We start from the raw sequence: 20,582 nt of genomic DNA on the forward strand, positions 1-20,582 counted from the left end.
GTACACCCCCTTCCGTGCCCAGCCAGGTCTCGGTGATCCCTGCCAGGTCCGCACCCCCCTCTTGAATAAGTTCTTGAATGAGGGGGGCCTTATTTACCACGGACCTGGCATTGCATAACATCAGCCGGTGATCCCGGGCCGGAGGGTCTAAGATCCCTGGGGACCGAGTAGAGTCCTGAGGACCGGAGCACCCACAAGCACCCACAAGCACCCACAAGCACCCATTTTTGCCCTTTTGGATGCCCCACATTCTGCCACTTTTGCTGTCCTCACAGCCTTGCACTTTGCCCTAGACTCGTCCTCTACTGCTCCTGATGCCCTGCACCACCACTGCCCTACACTCCTCTGCCCCTGCCATCCTATAGTCTACCTCCCCCAGTGCCCTGTTCCCTTGTCTCCACCAGCTGACCTCTGCCATCTTCTTCCTCCTGTTGTTGACCAGACATGCCTAGCCTAGCCTTCTACAAGACAGCTGCTAGCTATATGTGAGGAATGCTGCATGTCACTTTGAGACAGCCACATGTGGCTAGCAGATGCTTTGCAAAGTGTTGGATGCACCTCAATAGTGGGAGGAAAAAGAGACCAAAAGTCAGATGGTGCAACAATAGTGGCATGGATGAAGGGCGGAGTGCAAAGTGACAGGCAGTGAAGTGCAGGATAGTAGCGGCGATGGAACACAGGGTGGCTAAAAGGGCATAGATGGGGAGAGATAGATGGGGGGAACTGAAACAAAGGCAAACATGACAAGGCAAGAGAAGTGTGAGGTCCTAACAATGGCATGCATGTTCCTGGCCTAACGACCACAAGTGAGACAACTGAAACTGCTGTTGCTAAACAATGTAGTCATGTGATATTACAGACCATATTGACCATATTGCTTAGCAATAGAATGACCATATTGCTTAGCAATAGAAATTCCAGTCCCAATTAGCTTCACTAAGGAAGGACTACCTGTATTTACATGTAATTGGTTGAATTGGGGAAAGGGAAAGACTTGAAGCTCCATTCTATTGCTCGGGTGGGAAGGCATTATATAAAATTATATAAAAAGGAAATTTCAAGCATGATAAGTATACAAAGTCCTCAATGCGTATTGTTTTGAAAGCTATTCCACACAATTTTAACTAATTCTATAGGCTACAAACTTGAAGAGACTGTTTTAATCTGTTATTAATTAATCCGGTTAAAATTTCTCAGTTTGAAATATTTGTAAGGATTAGTATGTAAAGCTAAATTAACACTGCTGATCTAATTGTGACACAAAATTAAGCATTCATTAATGAAAAAGAACATTCCTGCAGTTTAATCATAAGGGTAAACCTCAAAGATTATTCTTATATTTTGATGTATTATACAAATACATTGTATAATTAACAGTTCACTGCTATAAAAATGTTTGCTGAGAGCTTGCCGACTTTTAATGGCCCATCATGTCTGTGTAAGAGAAATAAAAGACTTGCAGAAACTAATGAATGCCTTAGCTTAGGAAAAAAAATGCTATGGTTTCAATCCACTTTGTCAGTTGCTGCTTTGTACATTAGAGCAGTGACAGCACCACACAAAAATGTAAGGAGTTGGCAAGAAACAGATTAAGAACGATGATGTCACCCACTGTAATGGCCATCCATGCTTTCAAGCAGCAGCAGCACTTAACAAAACCGTTTACTTCAGGAACTGAGTCTGAGATTCATACTAATGTTGGAAAAATGCAATTCTGGAAATCAAATGTGACTATCACCTTGACAATTATACCAATAAACAATAAATTTAATTTACAGCAGTATCTCATCAAATTTACAATCTGGTCCTTTCTCAGACATAATAGTTATAGACAAACCTGGCATATATAAGAGCTAAAACCAAACTCATTTAAATTAAAAAGTTTTGAAAACCAAAAGTTTCAAAAATATATGTACAATTTAAATTGCATGCAATTCGAGCTGTTTACAATAGGCATGGCACTACCTTCATGGCATGAATTTCTTCTAGTAATCTCTGTGCACGTCTGTGGTTTTTCAATACTGCATCTTCAGTACCCCTGAAAAAGAAAGGCATGTACTTCATACTGTATTAATGTGTGTACATATGTGATCACAAACATTTATCCTCTATGCCCCCCCTTTCTTAAACCATTTAGAGAAATACTTTGCTCACAGCATTACCTTTGAAGATCTGAGAAAGCTGCAACCTTTGTCATGTGGAGCAGTGCTCTGAAAAGCCATCTAACTGTTTTCCACAGCTCTATCATCTATCAATTAGTACATTATTGTTTTACAGGCAATAAAATAAGCTATGTTAAAAACTGTAAGAATGCTTGCTATTATACACTGTGCATAACAATACAGATAGTCCTTGACTTACTATGACAATTGAGTCCAGAATTTTGGCCACTGAGATTGCTAAACTGGTCACCATGTGGTATGATTTGATTTTACAACCATTTTTACATGGTTGTAAATCAAGCAACTGCAGTCATTAAGCAAATTCAGCATATCCAATGGGCATTTTCTGCTATTTTCTATCGTAAAACACCAAAAACATCACAAATTATGGTTACATGACCATAGGATACTGCAACCGATCATAAATGTGAGCTGGTTGCCAGGAGCCTGAAATGTAATCACGTGACCGCACAAGAGGGTGTGGCAGTCTTAACTTCAAGGATGGGTCGTAAGTAGTTTTAAATCTATTGTAAGTTGAAATGGTCTTTAAGCAACTGATCGTAAAACAAGGATCATCTATACATGATTCACTGATTATATGTGATCAAATTGATGTCAACTGTTAGCAGCCACATAGATTTTCCTCCATAGTGATCTGTCCCTAACGTGGTCCTTCAGGTCTTCTAGTGGTGACTGACTAATTTCAAAAGGACCTAGCTTTTTGAAGTAAGATACTTTAAGATCATTTGTGTTTTTAGTAAGAACTATGGGAGATTTGTTGAACAATCCATTTGATTGTTTTCTTGGCTGTGTATGGCATTCTCAGGAGTTTTCTCCAATACCAAACTTCAAAGGCATCAATACTCTTTCTATCCTGCTTCTTCACATTCTAATTTATGCTTTTATAGAGTGTCATTTCCATAGAATTTCACCACAATTCTGATATCTGTAAGTAGACATATCTGGCATCTCAGTATCTTTTCCAAGGTCTTCATGGCTACTCTACCACGTGCTAGTCTTTGGCTTACTTCTTCACTGCTGCTTTATTTGATATTGATGATTGATCCTAAAATGCAGAAGATATGTATCACAGTAGCTCTTCTAACTTTATCAGATAACACACAATAAAACTGCTGTCTAGAGGGAATTGACATTTGTCTAGGTCTGCTGGTTCTACAATTAATGTATCTTCTGGTCAGTGTTTTCTGATAAATGCATACCATATACTTCATCTGAAAATAGTCATTATATTTATGTTTCTAGTTCCCTGGATTAGATCTTGCTCCTTTTTAATATATTGGGATAGCAATATCTAGAGTCTAATCAAACAGGAATCCCTTTCTAAATAACTTCATAAGAAGCTTTCTACTAAAGTAGTACTCTACTATTCTTTAAAGATTTTCACACTGTATAATGTTTAATATCAAAGGTAAAAAGTCATTTTTAAAATAAATTTAAAAAATATGATGTCATATAAGGTCACTTATGGTCATTATAATTTTTTACATGTTATGCTTTAATATAGACTCACCAAGGAAAAAAATCACCCCCTTTGTTACAACAAAATCCATAAAACCAATTTCCTCCCAAAGAGAAAAACAAGTAATTCACAGAAACACTGTATTACATATTCAAAAAGTCAGTCCAATTTTTAAACACATCATTAATCTTTGACCACATAAAGTAACGATGTATTACTCAATCCTTCCATTATACCACAAGAGCCAGATCAGAGACAAAAGTGAACACATTTCATTGATTCAAGATTATAATCCTACACTGCTTTTCCAAAAATATAGTAAACTTTTTTTTTGCTGTATCCCATATTTGGTTAATCTATAAGTCTTCATACAATGAAATTCTTTGGTATATAGTTTAAAATTACATTCAGAGTTTTAAATAATACTGCTCTTTGTTATGCCATATCAAGTCATAGATATTAAACCAGTACAGAGAAAGGTGGCGTATGTCCATATCATTAGCATCTCTCCTCATTTCTTATTTCCAGCATAGTGGCTGATAGTCAACTCTTTTTAACAACAATAAAAAATCAAAGTACCACAAAATTTGAGAACTGCTACATTTAATCTAAATTTCATTAAAGGTACCCATCCACACAAGAAGGAGAAAATATGTTTCTCAAACTATCATAAAATAGGGTTGCAAGTACTTTAAATTTTAAAAGCATACAAAACATGAGAACATGTTTGCTTTCAATTAGTCATCTTCCACCAATATAGCAGTTTACATGGTCAGAAATCAGACGCAATTATATTTGGTCCATTTATTCTATACAAAAATCATAGAAGTATAACAAAAAGAGTTAAACTTACTTTTTCCCCTTCAGTTTAGCAATATGCCTAGTTAGTTTCCGAATCGTTAAAACTCTGATTTTCTTCACTTCTTTTCTCATCTTGACAACCTATGAGTGGGAAGGGGAGGAAGAGATGCATTATCATCAATATACTAAAATACTAGTTTACCACTTCCTAACTTATTAAAATTTTTAGTTAATCTTATTGAAGTCAAAAAGCTTCTCCATATTGTCAGTCAATTAAGGAATACAGGTAGACTTTGGTTAACAATGAAAACTAGGAGTGAAATTTCCATTGCTAAGCGATGTGGTTGTAAAGCACAATGTCACATGATTGAATCGCTTAGCAATGGCATTTGCACCAGAATTTGGCATGGAAAAATAGGTCATTTTTTAAAAAATTACACATTACATTTCATAATTTTCTAGTGAATGTAAAATTGTTTCTGAAAGTACTAGAGTTTCAGTATAGCTTGATCTTGTCCATCCAACAGAAGTTACTATATTACTATATTCTAAAGTTGCCTGAATCAGTATTTAATACTTGACAATAGGTAAGCATGGTAATATAATTCCAGATTTGAAAAACCAAAAATCCTTCCTCATTAATTGGTAATTATATTTTCTATAAAGATATTCTTGGAATCAAAGAACACTAGTGACATTTTCTAAATGAAGGATATATTTTCTGAAATGCTGTATTTTAGGGGCATGAGTTGTATACTATATGCTGTTCAATTTCCAAAAGGTGAATTAAACATAGGGCAATGACATCTCAAGTAAAATTTGATTTTTAAAGAGGACATCAAACATAAAAATTCTTAAGAAGATAACTGCCTGGTAGGAAGGTAGTTTACATCTTCAAACCCATAAGTCATAAGTAAGAAATCTGTCCAAGATGACTATTTCACATTAACCAATACTCTTCTTAATATAAACAGGAAGCCCTATTTTTTTTTAAAAAAAATACTCTTACAAAGTGCACATTTAAATAAATTATCCCTGCAATAGTAAATACTTGTCTTTAAATATTATTCCTGATTATGTTTAAGGAAATATGCTCAAGCCCACATAACTTCAATAAAAAATCATGTAAAAAGGAAAAATATTTTATTTAGAAGTTTCCTTGGCTATTTTAGGTACGGATATGAAAATGGAGTTTATTTATAAAAAGTATCTAAATTAGAGTGGGGTTCTCATTACGAACTTTTGGCAAGGCTTTAAAAGCTTTTCATCAAGTATTCCGGTCAACAAGGCTCACCTCCTACCAAGTTTTCTATCGTATTTTGCCCACACATCCATGTTTCTCATCATGCATTAAAACAACCAAGTGCTTCAGCTTTTTCTTTTTTTTTTTTAGCCAGACTTGGCCAAATGTCTCCTGACATTGAATTTTGGCATGTAATCAACAGTTAACAAGTACAGCTCTTATTCTCACAGAATGTCCATGGCATGAATAGCTGTACCAGTTGAATTTCTGCCTAGCATGTAGCCATTTAAAGATTCAAAATCAATGAATTAAAATGTCAAAACCCTACATCTAGAGGAAAGAAGTACATCAACTATATTGCATAGAGGTTTCAGCTGATGTGAGTGAAAAGCTCACAAACTATAATAAGTAAAAGTAACAACAACTTGGCATATACAAAAACCTACAATTTAAAGAATAACAGCAGATCATTATGCCCTAAAACATATATATTTAACTTCCTATCCAATATTTACTCCTTTCTAGAAAACTATGTGGAAGAAGAGTATATTTTTAGTAACTTATTCAACCAAAAGCAAATTCTAACTGTTGGTCATGAATATGAAAAATGCCAACCTAGAGGAATCCAAAGGGCTACTTAGTCTCACACTCTCTTCCTGCTTTGATCAAGCAAGTCACTAAAGTAACTAAAGTAACAGCACCTTCTACATGTTCTACACCATCTAATATTCACAGACATTCTGTCTCTAATTACAAAGAGAAGAACAAAACAATCACCAGCATGTTGGATAGATTCAATTACAGTGACAAAGGGTGCAAAACTGGAAGACCTGAAGGACCAGGTTGGGGACAGACCACACACGTGTGTGGTTTGCAATAGTTGATATTGTCTTGATGACACATAATCACTCAATTATAGGGCATAGCAGCAGGGGAATTGTCACTACGACATAGCCATAAATCACCTTTTACTCTGACAATTTTTCAAATTCTGTTTTCTAATTCAGTTTGGTGATTTCACATACCACAAGTAGCCACTAATTTTGTGATGTTACACTACCACTACAACTTACATTTCAAATTTAAATTCCTCTTATAAAATTATAAAATTTTCTTATTCAGCCAAAAATACATTCTATAAAACTTAAAAAGATTCAGTTTCTTGAGAATCAAATATATTTTCCAGTTTCCTCTTGCACACTAAAATGACAAGTATTTAATAACGACACACAGAGCAACTGTACATTTTTTTAAACTAAAAAGTGCCTAGGACATTCAACTCAATCTAACAACTTGAAAGAAAATTTAAGACAAAATTAAAAGGAGGACAGTGGAATGTTAAGAGGATATATTAAAAAAATTCTCTGAATCTCATCCAAATTTTATACATTGTAAAGACCTTGTAAGGGGTAGCAAATATTGGAAAAAAATATTGCATTAGAATAAAATGTTATGCTTGGCTGCATTGGGGGCTTGTTTTTAAGTTGAACAGAGCAAAGGCATCCAATTTAAGCTAACCCAAAGCCAAAAAGTTAAGATACTATTTGGAAAGTTTGACCAAATGGGGAAAAAAAATCTTAATAGAGGTATAAATAGAATAAAGCCACCAAGGAATAAAAATATTACAAGTGTTATCAAGTTATGCCATCTTTCCCAGATCAAAATTTTTGTCTTGAATACTCAGCTAAAATTCCCAAAAATTTAAAAAATTTCACAATAATATTAATCTAACAGGTATATAATAACACTGAATAAGTTAGTGGATTATGCTATAAAACAAAGTGACAGCCTTAAGTGCGATCCTAAGCATCCAATGTACATTTGGAAGTCAGTATGTCAATCGTATTGCAATCCTGAGAATAAGCAGAAAGTAATCTGTTCAAGATCCCTAGCTGCTGATATTTTGCATGTGGCCATCCAAGTGCTGCTTTAATTGTCCAAATTACATTTCCAAGATACTTATCAAATTATGCAACATCTTGCACAAAAATTTAACACAGGGCATAAAGTGAGGTAATGTAGCATGAATTATTGTGGTCCAAATGACACAATTCTATTGTTCACACATAGATTGCTTTAATTTTTGTTTCTAATGTCAAAATTTTGGTATACATGTTAAAAATACATCCAATACGATAAAAACAAAGAGAGATGATAATCTGGGGGCTAATACACTTAGGATGTTAATAAAATTCCACAGAAGACTTTCCTAACCCTTGGCAAAAAGCCATATCTTCTGACCCTGTACAAAGAATGAGACTATTGTGCCAATCCAAAATTCCATGGGGAAGCTATTCCAGATAGCAGGCACCCTGGCCTGAGAAGTTATGCTGTCTAACTCCCAACAAAGGACACTGTTTTAAATATGGGTCTTGGAGCATGACTACTCTGTCAAATCTTACTGGACAGGAATTGAAATATTGGGAGCAAATAGTCTTTCAGAGATCCAAATCTTATTTCATCAAGGGCTTTATGTATCATAACCAGCACTTCAACAACACCTCATTCCAAACTGATGGATGTCTTATCCCAATAGTTTCATGTAAATTAAAAAGGGAAAGAGGAAGCCCTTTAGTAGTACCATGGAGGAACTAGTGAGCTGATCTCTTCAACCTCCACCCTAACAGAACTATCCACTAAAGCAGTGGTGGCCAACCTATGGCACAGGTGCCAGAGGCGGCATTCAGAGCCCTCTCTGTGGGCACGTGCACTGTCACCCTAGGCCTTCAGCTGGGTTTTATAAAACCTTTTCGCTTTAGGCCTCCGCCATGTACAAAAAAAAAAAAAGGTTCAATCAGTCAATTTCAACTTCTCGTGGGAAAAAAAAGATCTTGCAAAGTTGGAATTGATTGATTGAACTTTTTAGTCCCACCCAGTCTGCTGTTACCACTGCAGCCACACCCACCCAATGGGCCACACCCACCAGGCACCCCACGATGCATAAGTGGGTTTTGGGCTGCAGTTTGGGCACTTGGTCTCTAAAAGGTTCGCCATCACTGCACTAAAGAATAATCACTGTAAAACTGTGCTTTGTAACTAGTCCCATAGGGAATCCAGAAGGATACCATGTTCAATGGTGTCAAATATGATTGACATCTGAAAAGACTATAAAGGACTCATTTAGGAGTAAGAGCAAGACATCTTATTTTGGTAAATCCAACATGTGTGATGACAAACTTAAAAACAATCAGGAAATTACTGGCTTACAACAGAACTCCACTTTCAGTTCTCTTACCAATTATTCTGAGGTTAAGATCAAGTCCAATGTGTGACCACCTACTTACTATAGGTGAACTAAATCTGAAATTATCCAGGATAAGCCCATACGTATCATGTCACGGAGGCCATGAACCCCAGGTTTTTCTGAAAATTCCTTCCTAGGACATGAAGATTGAAGTACACTAGCACCAAAAGCTGGGAAGATGCCAAACCATTCTTTTCAGAGTTTTAGGAGTCTGGGAAGGGATACTATATGCACCTTGTAGAACATTTTCCTGACACTGTGTGGATGAACCCAAAAATTCTTGGAGAGCTAGTATGCATCCATGTATTGTATTAATATGTGCACGGGACAAGGACACACTTAGAATCTCATTTTTTCCTCCTTAGGGAAGCCAATCATATGCAATAATATTAAACAGTTCTAGTTTACTCTTTCTCCTTCATTCTATGAAGATTCACTTCTGACAGGAAATTCTTAGATCCAGCTACTTCTTCCAGATTGTTTTCTTACATTCAATTTGAGAAAAACAAAACAGATAGCCAATCAAATGATGCACTCCTAATTAAGGAGAATGGTATTAATTCAAACCTTCACTACTTTGGAGATATGTAAGATATTGGAGTCCATATTCAAGCTAGCTGAAATAACGAGAGAAGAAGGATCTTTGAAAAGCTGTTATATAAAGGACCAGTTTGGAACGTCATTTATGCCTTTTTCAGAACCTTCCATTCAATTTTTAACTGAGTACGTTCAGCTCTCATTAACTGTTTTGATATTACAATAAATATTAAGAAGTACTGTCCTGCAATGTGGTCATGTAAAAAACAAATTTTCTAGCTATCAATGCTACTTTCTAGGTTGATTCTATGCTACATAAGGGAAAAAACATTTTAATGTTTATGTGAAACTGTCAGATGTATAGTTTTAGAATTTATTTTGAAAGAAACAGAAAACTAAAGGTTGGGAAATATGCATTCCTTCCTTGTTACTTTGTTCACTGATCAAATACATGCCGCCCTGGCAAAGTAATATATTTACCTGTGTTCCTAACTTACATGACAAATTCAGAAAAAAATGAACTTTGTGCTGGTGAAATTGAAATAAGAAGTCATCAAGAAAATGAAATATATTGTTTGGCTGGAAATATAACTGCAAAATTGAATGTTTTATTTATCATCTCTCCAAATATGTACCCATCCAAACATGTTGCATGCAGCAGTGTGTGTGTGTGTGTGTGTGTGTGTGTGTATAAATCAATATGAATATTGGTATTTGAAAACTCTTATTCCAACATACACATTAGAATCTTCCAAATATGTATATAAAGACATCTTTTGAACTGACTGACATCTAATGGTTACATTCCTCAGCCAGAGTATGGAAGATGTTTGCAATTTCCTTCTTTCCTCTCTCTCTCCTCCCTGCCTGCTCCCCATCCTAATTTGTGTATCTTGTGTTCTTTTATATAAGTACCAAACTGGGCTGACCCTGTTTAAATTCCAAAGTCAAATGGCTGTTTCTATTCACTGAACTAAATGCCCATGCACTGGAATAAAGTTAAATGGAAGATTACATGAATACCAATAATATTGTTTACATTTAGGAAAAGATTTGGGGCTGAAATATAAAAGTTTATTTATTCCAATTAGAAAAGCATGAATTAAGTGTGTTTTGAATACTAAACTAATTAATAGTGCAAAAGCCAAAATTAAAGCAAACCAGAGCAATCTTTTGGTGGCAAAGAGCCAAATATAAAGGGAGGGGGAGGTTGTAGTAGAAGGAATAACTACACACAGGAGTTCAGGTTTGATTACACTGAATTAGAGGGATATCTCTGGTGACAGATCTGAATAATAATTACAGATCAACTGTGCCAGATGCCTTTTAAATTCATACTTCAGACACCTGTAGATAAATCAGTATAAAATAAGCATCACTTTCATCACAGCTATGCTAAAAACATTTTAAATATAGTCTACAGTAAGTTCCCATGACCTAGCTTGCATATTTTGATTCTGCACCAGCCAAGTAAGAAGCCACATGTTTTATTTTTGTCAACTTCTAGCTAGCTTACGTGGCCCAGCCACACACATTTTATACAAACTGCTCACAGTAGAAGAGTTGAAGAGGGATAATATTCTGTGACACACACTCATTTAATAATTTTAACATATAGCAAACATGCCTACTGTGCTTGCATTTTTAATTTTAATTTAATTTGCTTTTGTTGAAGCAAATATGTCTGAAATGCCGATCACAATTTGACTTTAATGTTCTGATGCTGATGATGTGGCAATCTGAACTTGAAGGAGAGCTGCTGGAAAAGTTCCTAGGACAAAATGCTGTTTGCCTGAATTCCATCTCAGATTCTGAGCTTGGAAATTTCATGATCTTTTAAAGAAAGGTTGCTTACAACATTGACATTATTTCACAGACAATGAAAAAAATAAGCACGGTTCAGTTCATTACAGGAAATTCGTATTAATGAACTTATATTCATAATTATAAACTTATTACTTGTATTATCAAAGAATCAAAAAAGGACTGAGACATAAGAATGGTTCCTTTCCAATATTTCACACTTTTAAGGTATTTATGAGAGCCACTGTAATGTAAAAGGTAAGGAGTGGATAGACCCAACTTGTAGTTCCCAGTCCAGCAGAGAAACTACCTGAATGACTTTGGGCCAATCACTTGCTCTCTGTCTTAGATTGGGAAGTTGAAAAACCTCTGACTGTACCTTCACAAAATGAGGACAACTTCATCCTGCAATGAATTGATTCGGGATGATGAGAATACAACAAGAAGGTGTAAATGTTTGTTTCTCTTAATCTTCAAGCAAATCAAAATAACCCAGTCTTAAATCTGTTCGGTATAAGATGGGACAGCCAGAAAATCTTTCAAGATTCTTGAAATCCCTGCCAGGCCTGTTTCTTGACCTTGCCTACCCTGACATAAATACAAGAACAGAGTTATTGGATAAACAAATTTCCAATTTTTAAAAAAGTTTCTTCTGCCAGATTTAAAGCCAGGAAAAGAGGGTAATGTAACTATTGAGAGACAACGAATGAGTAGCAATCAGCAAGAACTAAAAAGCAAATGCTGTGATAGCCATAAATTATGGATAATATCTATAGTTGTGAAGTTTTTGTTTTTAGTTTCTATTTGCTTCAATTATGAAAAGTATAATTATACAACTATGTAGACCAAAAATGAGCAACCTCCATATTATAAAACCCTTTTTATAAAATCACTAAAATTGGAGGAACACAAATGCACTTAATTTCACTCCCTTATTGATTAACAAAGTGTATTTCTCTTGTACATATATTGTAGGCATAAAAACAGAAGCAATAATAAGGAATAAGGCAGCTTTACAAATAAATTTAACCACAGGAATACACAGCTGCCTAGCCTCAAACCAATGAGTTGAGTGCCTTCATCCTGTAGGATAAAAGGAAGAATTATGAGTATTAGCTAAAGAATCTATGTACTCAGGATTGTATTTTTTTAAAAAATGTCAAGTCATGTAAGATCCTTCAAACTGTCTCTTTATAATTGCAAATGATCTTAGGAGCTACAACAGAACTCTAAAAATACAGACCTCAAAATATTGGTCTTTGTTATAATTGTTTGCTCTATCCTTTTCTTCTGTAGACTTTGATTTACTCTTGGCAATAAGAAAATAGACTATGAAAATACAGTGACATCAGATGGATATAATTTAGACTTGTTTTTAAAAATATATTTACTTAACAAGTTGCAGAGACTGCTTCTGAATAAAGATCCTATGATTAGACTGGTAAGCAAGTGATGGTGTACCAAAGAGAGGAACAAGGAAATTAAATCTTATCAGGACTTGGAAATAACAAGAAGTAAAAACAAATAACATGAGCTATGTAGTTTCAGAATTCAGTTCATTCTGAAGCTGGTGAGATAGGAATCAGGACTCCTCAAAATGCAACATGTTGTTCTATAACGACTAAGTACACTCCAATCTTATGGCTGCGGAACGAAAAACAAATCTGTTAACCTCAATGAACTGTGAGGAAAAGCCTTGAGATTTAAACCCCAGAAATGGCCTACAGACAGTTCTCGAGTTATAACCATTCATTGAGACCATTTGAAGTTACAGTGGCATTGAGCAAAGGGACTTATCACTGGTCCCCAAAATCACAGCCATTGCAATGCCCCCATCCTCACAATTCTGGTGCTTGGTAGCCTGCTCACACTTTTGACTATAGGGACATTTTAACTCCGACCCATCCACCTATTCCCTCCCCCCAATCTATGCCCTTTTGGCCCCTGTGGTCATTGATGTCTTAGCTGACATTTCCATTTTGTTGCTCCCACTGCTGACCATGCCTTTGCAAGGCAGCCGCTGGCTGCACAAAACTTTCTTCTCAAGGTTGCACATGGCAATTTCCCCACGAGCCCTGAGGAATATGACCTCACATGGCCACCAACTGCCTTATGGCTTTTATACTTGTATTTAATACCAGCACAGGCCTGCCTCATCAGCAGTGGGAGTAAGACAATGAAGGTCCAGGAGAAATGCAGGGCAACAGGGGCCTGAAGTGCAGGGTGATGATGGTGACTGGGACTGGGCTAGGGCAGCTCAGGCTTCCTAGGTTTTAAGCACCACACTGCCAGGTGGCTGTGGCTTCACCCTATGGCTCAGGCGTGTCTTGCAAGAACCACAGAACCACAAAACACCAAGAAAGCCGAGTCATAGCATGGCAAGCAGCCCCAAAGCCACAGTTTTGGGAGTGCTTTCCATCCCAGAAGGCAGGATGCAGGGCAGCCAAAAGAGCAGAAATGGGGAGCATAGGTCTGGGGGAGTTTGAGGCAATCCTTTACCTTACTGAGGCTGAGGTTTGGAAGGGACCAAGCCGGGAATGGCTTTGATTGGGGTGGGTTTACCAATTGGTGGAATTCAGTTAACACTGGTAACAAGGGAGTGCTGGAATTGTCGTTGCTTAGCAATGCAGTCACATGGACCTCGCACTTTATAACTGCATCAGTTAGTAACAGAAATTCCAATCCCAATAACCATCGTAAGTCAAGGACTTTATATATCTATATAAAAGACAATTTTTGTGTACTGTAGCTGGCAGTTTATATATGACTTATTTCTTATCTTCAATGTAGCAAATTATCTAGGAATATAAAGTCCATAAAGAGTTGTTAAATATTATAAATTGAAGAGAAAACTTAACATAATATGACTTAAACCCTTGGAGAAAAATGAAGTATCAGATAATCAAACAATGATTGAATTCTGACACAAAAGTCTACATTTGTATGAATACAAAATGTACCTAATTTTGTAACTAACTATTCAGATGCAATACTCAAAATGGATAATGCTTTATATTCAACATTATTAAATTTATACTAATTTTTAAAAATTAATAAGTACTTTGACCTTTAATCAACTGATGCATGCCTTTTTAATTTTATTTTTGGCTCTGGAAAAAAAATGACAAAATTATTTTATACTGTTGCCATATGGATATTTATGAAATCATCATAAGGTGATTTCAACTCAGAGACTGTATGGTTGTTGTTTTTTTTGCTAGAAATGCCTAACTTGTTCAAATATGCAATTTACAAAGGCTAGAAATTGATTTACTAAATCAATTTTCAAAAATTTGCTTTCGGCATTGTAAAAATTTTGGCATGTGACCCAGGGCTCCTGAAGACCTTTGGTATAACTCCCAAAGATCTCTCGAAATTACGAGTAATTTTTAATATGACGGAAAGGAAAAAAAACTGAAATAGTTTTAAGAGTAATTATAATGAACTAGATAGAATCTTTACTATATATAAATGAAATCAAATTGAGTTTGTCATTGTAATCATACTACCTTTTTGGAAGAGGGTTTCCTGCATGCAATTCTAAATCAAAACCCAACCCCGAGACCACAGAATGTTATAAACTCTGTTGACACAGAGTACCAACTAAACAATATATACCAACTTGCAATTCTGGCAAATTGTAGAAAAGCATCCATAAAAGAAACAAAGCTGAAGTATTGTTCCTAATAATTTTTCAAAACTGTATTTAAGATCTTATCTCTGTCATTTATAGGAAAAAGAATTAAGCTATTTGATTTCAAACAAACCTATACATCCAATGGAATCAAAATATATACTTCTATATGAGTAAAAAGCCACGTATATTAAAAGAGGTTCCATAATTTTGGTAAGAAAACTGTTCAGATCGATACATTTATATTAATCACTTAGAAAATTAAACTTATTTGTAAGAAATCTTATACAAGTACTGGCAGAATGGGAGAAATCCATTACTTATTTTGTGCTGCCACCTAGCAATGTTTTCAAGAAATATTTGCACATGAATTCATATATGCAACTCTTCTTAAAATGTGTTCATTTATATCTACTCTCTTCAATCTTGCATATGTAAATTCAGGGTTGCACTAATTTTAACTTTAAAAGTGAAGCAAGAATACCTCCAGAATAACCCTTTATTTAACAGTTCATTGTGTAATTAAAAATCATTAAATTCAATATTGAAAACATACCCATACAGAAAATAGAAATAGCCAGGTTTGAGTTACTCTATTCTTAACTGCAAATACTTCAAAGCTCATTGTTATTGCTTTCATTTTGCAGCCAAAGAAGTCTCCCACATTTCAAAATTTACTTACGGTAAAATAAAAAGAGATAGAATGTTAGATGTGAAAGTTTCAATTATCAAATTATTTATTGCTAAAAGCCTATGCACAAGAATTTGCTCAACTCATGGTGGGCACCTGCTTAAAGTTAGATAAGGAGATTATCTGCCATACCACACTCAAGGAGGGTTAGCCTTAGTTCTCTTCCAGCTACTGTACATAGGGATTCTAGGCTGATTCCCCCTTTTCACTCAGGCCCCAGGTTTTCCCTCCTGCTACATGAATAAATGATTGCTGAATGAAAATGTATCAATACAAAAGTGAATAACCAATACAAAATTAGTATATCAAGTTGATTTGTACATTTAACATGAATGAAGAATACAAAATAAATGCAGGGTTCACTTGCGTTATGAGAACTGACTATGCAAATAATTTTCCTTTTCATTCTGGATACAAAATTCACTATATATATTAAAAACCCCACTATATGTGCTATACGTTATATGTGCTAGTCCAGTAAATCTTCATCAAAGGTCTAGACACTAGTCTAGACTATTTTCTGTCTTCTCTTTTCTGCCTTCACTCATACATTTACCATCATGTTGTGCAGCCTATCTCCAACTTTCTTTCATACTTGCAATAGCATTATTGTTAGTATGGTATTAAAATGTTATCTTGTCCAATCTCCTTATGCAAAAGGACTTTCTATTAGTGGAAATAAAGTCGACCTATTTTGTTGCACTGAAGGTGATAAAGAATGTTTAGCCTGAGAAACTATTAATTTGTACAAATCTACTGTGTACAACAGGGTCCCCAACCCCGGTCCGTGGACCAGTACCGGGCCGCGGCATGCCAGCAACTGGTCCACACAAATAAATAAAGGCCCATCCGCAAGATGCAGGCAGCATGCCCCCTCCGGTCCGCGGAAAAACCTCTTTCCACAGAACTGGTCCCTGGTGCCCAAAAGGTTGGGGGCCTCTGGTGTACAACATAAGAATGTTCATAGAATTTGTAGTGCCATGATGCAGTGTACTTCCTTCTCTGCTATGATAACCATATGCATTAGAAATCCAACTATAGAAAAGATGGAGAAAATGCTTTTACACAGAACATGAGACAAGAAAATCTGTCAAGTAACAAGAGATGCTATAAAATTCAAAGAATGCCTTCAGTTTGGAGCTGCTGTTTTAAGTTTGAGGTGCTTCTAGAAGGTATTAAACAGACCATTTCACATGTAAAACATCAGTTTTACAGTGGAAGCATAATTTTCTGCAAGATTTTACTAGGTTCAAGGCGACATTCTACCACGAAATTCCTTGGATGATTTGGGAGCAGTCTCGCTAAGCTCATCCTGTGTTCAATAGAAGGATAAAATAAAGGGAAACTCCTTCCCACCTTTTTTCAGAAAAAGACAGGGTATCGATGCAAAATATTAAAATACAGTAAAAGCATATGTTTTGTTATCTGCAGTCTAACAAAGAGGACTCCAAGAAACTCGTATGTGAACCAATTCTCTGAAAAGTATCATAGAAATGTAAAATGTGTATATGTATCATTACCCACATGTGGCCACCTGCAAAGTACAGTGATTATTTACTGTACTTTAGTACTGACTACTCCACTAATCTTCAGATTTTTTTTCTCTCCTTCATTCTTCTTCAAATGAGCATTCTGAGGTTGATGCTGCTAGTGCATTCATCAAAAGCAAGGCCAAAAGTGTCTCAGCCATAGAAGGCCAATTGTTGAAGAGTGACCAGCAGGAGTCAGCATCCTCACTAACCCTATCTAAAAACGCTGGGAGGGCTACACTTAGGGCAGTGGTTCTCAACCTGTGGGTCGGGACCCCATTTGGGGTCGATCGACCATTTCATGGGGGTTGCCAAGCAAGGCTGTCCGCCATTTTTTTTGTCCGCCATTTTTTCCCCTTTTCCGGCGGGTGCCTTACCTCCCTTGGGCTGGGCCAGCTGGTAGTCGGCTGCTCCGTCTCTGCCGCTTGCCAGCTACGCCTCGGCCGGCGCAGGGGGCGGAACCACGCATGTGTGGTGCTCCCGGGCAGGGAAAGTCCTCGACTTACGACCGGTTGGGTAGTCCTCGACTTACGACCGGTTTAGTCCTCGACTTACGAATGGTTTAGTCCTCGACTTACGACCGGTTTAGTCCTCAACTTACAACCAGTTGGGGTCGCAGCATTAAAAAGGTTGAGAACCACTAACTTAGGATGTCCGAAATATGTTTTTTTCAAGAGGCAACTGGACTTTTCCTAGTTGCCTCTAGAAAAAAAGCACCTTTGGGACAACCGTGACCCGGATGATTGAGAATCTCCATAGACATCTACAGATTCTACACTTAGGATCCCTTACTCTCTAAGAACGAGCTCTGCTCTCCGAAGTTTTCCAGCCACCTGGGACTTCTTTTCCATCGCCCCAAGCCAGCATGTCCATTATTCTTACAGACGACGGAAGACCTGTGCCACATATAAAGGGCACACAATGGAGAGAAGTCACCCATCGCCTAACGACCCACCAAGAAGCACACGCCTTTACCCTCTCCAACCGCTCAACCCCAACGTTTCGCATCCGAAGCTTCCTTCCCTGCCAACTCGAAAGGCCACCCAGGAGGCTACCTCTCGGCAATATGGCAGCGGTCACAGTCAGACTCTCACCTCATTGTTGAGGTTCAAAACCTGCGCCATGACAGCCGCTCCAGGGTCTTCACCGGCACGAAAGCACAGGTCTCCCACGGGGGCGACTTCTTACCTCCGCACGCTTCCTCCCAGCCCCGCAAACGAAACTGCGCGCCTGCGCCGTTTTCACCTGCTCGGTTTCCGGGAGACGCTCTTGCTTTCTCTTTATGGTTACGAAGAAAGTAACGTGCCTGTAGTATGAGAACTAGCCCGGAACGTTGAACAGAAGGCGTATTTGAAATAATTTTTGTACGAACAATCATAATTTAAGGGAGGCATTGGAATCAAACTATGATCAATTGAAGCACGATTTACTTAGGTATCTGAGAGAGCAGCATCCCATCCCATTTTAGTGTGTTATAGGAATGCAGTTTGAGCTCTTCCCTACACTGGTTTTTATCAAGTTAACACAACGTTGCCCACTTATGGTACAGTCGAACCTGCATTGACACAGAAAGACATTCCGAGAAATAAAAATACTTTTTCCTATAAAAAAATTAAAGGCCAAAGTTACTGTGGTTTTGTTTCTGATGCTAATAAGAACTTGGGACTGTTTTTCTCACTATTTAAAAATTATTCAGAATATGGAATTTATGACCTTGTTTTCAGTCATAAAAAAACTTGATTATTTTTGCTTTGCCTACCAAAAGGCAAATCATTCTCTGAGGGGGTGCGATTCCAACTGTGACTAGTTGGACAAAGAGTTTTTGCCAGTTTTTAAATGAAATCAATTATATGCATTCCTGTTATAATGTGTTTTTAACCTGCATATGAAAGTTGGAAATTTAGCATTCTATATGCTCACTTTATCATTGTTCATTTCACTAATACTCCTTTTCTTACTTCATTTTTAAAAAACTGAACCAACCAAATGTTACTAATGCAAGAATATAGTAGAATATTCTTTATTGGCCAAGTGTGATTGGACACACAAGGAATTTGTCTCTGGTGCAGAAGCTCTCAATGTACATACAAACAATAAAGTAACATATTTTATACATCAGTTCTGAAAATGTATGCATGAAATGTATCCATTGTAAAGACTTTGGTATTAACAGAACTATGGTACAATGCAGAACGTGTAAGCATGGTACATTAATGAATTTATAATCCCTAGAATTTATTTTTTAAAATAATCAGGTTATCTCATGACTATCTGTGTACTAATCAGTAGTAGTCCCTAGGTGACATGGCTTAGGATAATTAGTCAAATATTTCTCTGTTGGATTGTAGATTAATGATTTACAAACCTTTGGGTGGCACTGTTGTTTAGGAACTGCACTATTTTGAATTATACATCCTGCTTTTCTCTTTTTAGAATTTATGGTTTGAATCTGTATCTTTTTGGAGACAAGGCTTGAGTGACTTGCTTTATCATAACAATTGTCTATTTAATATAAAATCCTGTGCATTGGTAGATGGATGCCTGAGATAGATTCACTGCAGAAAATTATGATAATTGCCATCTCTTATTGGTAATTTCTAGTCTCTGGCATTAAGAAACATACTGTCCAACAAACAAAATGTTGCTGTTAGCTTTGCAGTACTGTACTGGTATATTTATCTTCTATATTGTATCTATAGTGGTGAATATTCATGTATACAAGCTGCAATTGCAGCCTCCAGTAATAATTTTGCTTTCTAAGCAGTGACCATAGTTTCTTTGCAAATATATAAAGCTTAAATATCTTACGCTGTGATTGCAATAGCATTGCATAATTGGTGTGTCATATGTTTAGGCTACCCAGTGTTTTAAAAACAATAGTCTTTAGGTTAAATTCATCTTCTGTATTCAGCTAACAAATTATATGTGCCTTCCTACACTGGGCTTGCTGTAAGAATTGACAGTGTTTAATCTTCAGCTTGTTTTTTAAAAAGAACTTTATAGATGAAATTCCTACTGCACAAAAAGGGCAGATATTGTGAAAGCAATCTTAATGATACTGTTTTCTTATTTTCTTTACAGCCATACCCTGAGTTAAGGGTATGGCTAGAATAAGAAAAAAGTTATCTGTGAAATGCATTTTATTGTTTCTATAGTAGTGCAGCATTATAGCACATATGTTAATTAAGATAAGCTCAAGATGAAAATGAAAATATACACCAGTTTTCTTTGGCAATGTAAGTCTTTGTATACAATTTCTTTACATATGTTGTTAGTGTAAATTTCTCAATTCCTCAAATAATTCAAATCTTTTCTATGCATTTTTTTGTTAAATTTTCCTGATAAAGGCTTTTTAACCTTTTTTTCCATGCATTTTTTTTTTTTTAAAAACCAACAACAGACATAATTATTTTCAATACTGGATCTTTGTCACAACATAATTAGATTATCACATCTGC

At 36.3% G+C, this 20,582-nt stretch overlaps 1 protein-coding gene across 1 annotated transcript in view; it reads right to left on the bottom strand.

The window, feature by feature from the left end:
• The window catches only part of SRFBP1 (serum response factor binding protein 1), a 40,719-nt gene extending 22,387 nt beyond the window's left edge, over positions 1 to 18,332 (bottom strand). Inside the window, exons 1-3 of the mRNA XM_015818194.1 lie at positions 18,219 to 18,332; positions 4,496 to 4,584; positions 1,966 to 2,038 (exon numbers count right to left, since the gene is read on the bottom strand). Coding sequence (XP_015673680.1) covers positions 1,966 to 2,038; positions 4,496 to 4,584; positions 18,219 to 18,248 — 192 coding nt within the window. The 5' untranslated portion in view covers positions 18,249 to 18,332. The remainder of the gene's footprint in view (positions 1 to 1,965; positions 2,039 to 4,495; positions 4,585 to 18,218) is intronic.
• Positions 18,333 to 20,582: the final 2,250 nt, after the last annotated feature.

Source organism: Protobothrops mucrosquamatus, unplaced genomic scaffold (genome assembly GCF_001527695.2).
Source record: "Protobothrops mucrosquamatus isolate PMUCROS unplaced genomic scaffold, P.Mucros_1.0 scaffold697, whole genome shotgun sequence".
Taxonomy (NCBI): Eukaryota; Metazoa; Chordata; class Lepidosauria; order Squamata; family Viperidae; genus Protobothrops; species Protobothrops mucrosquamatus.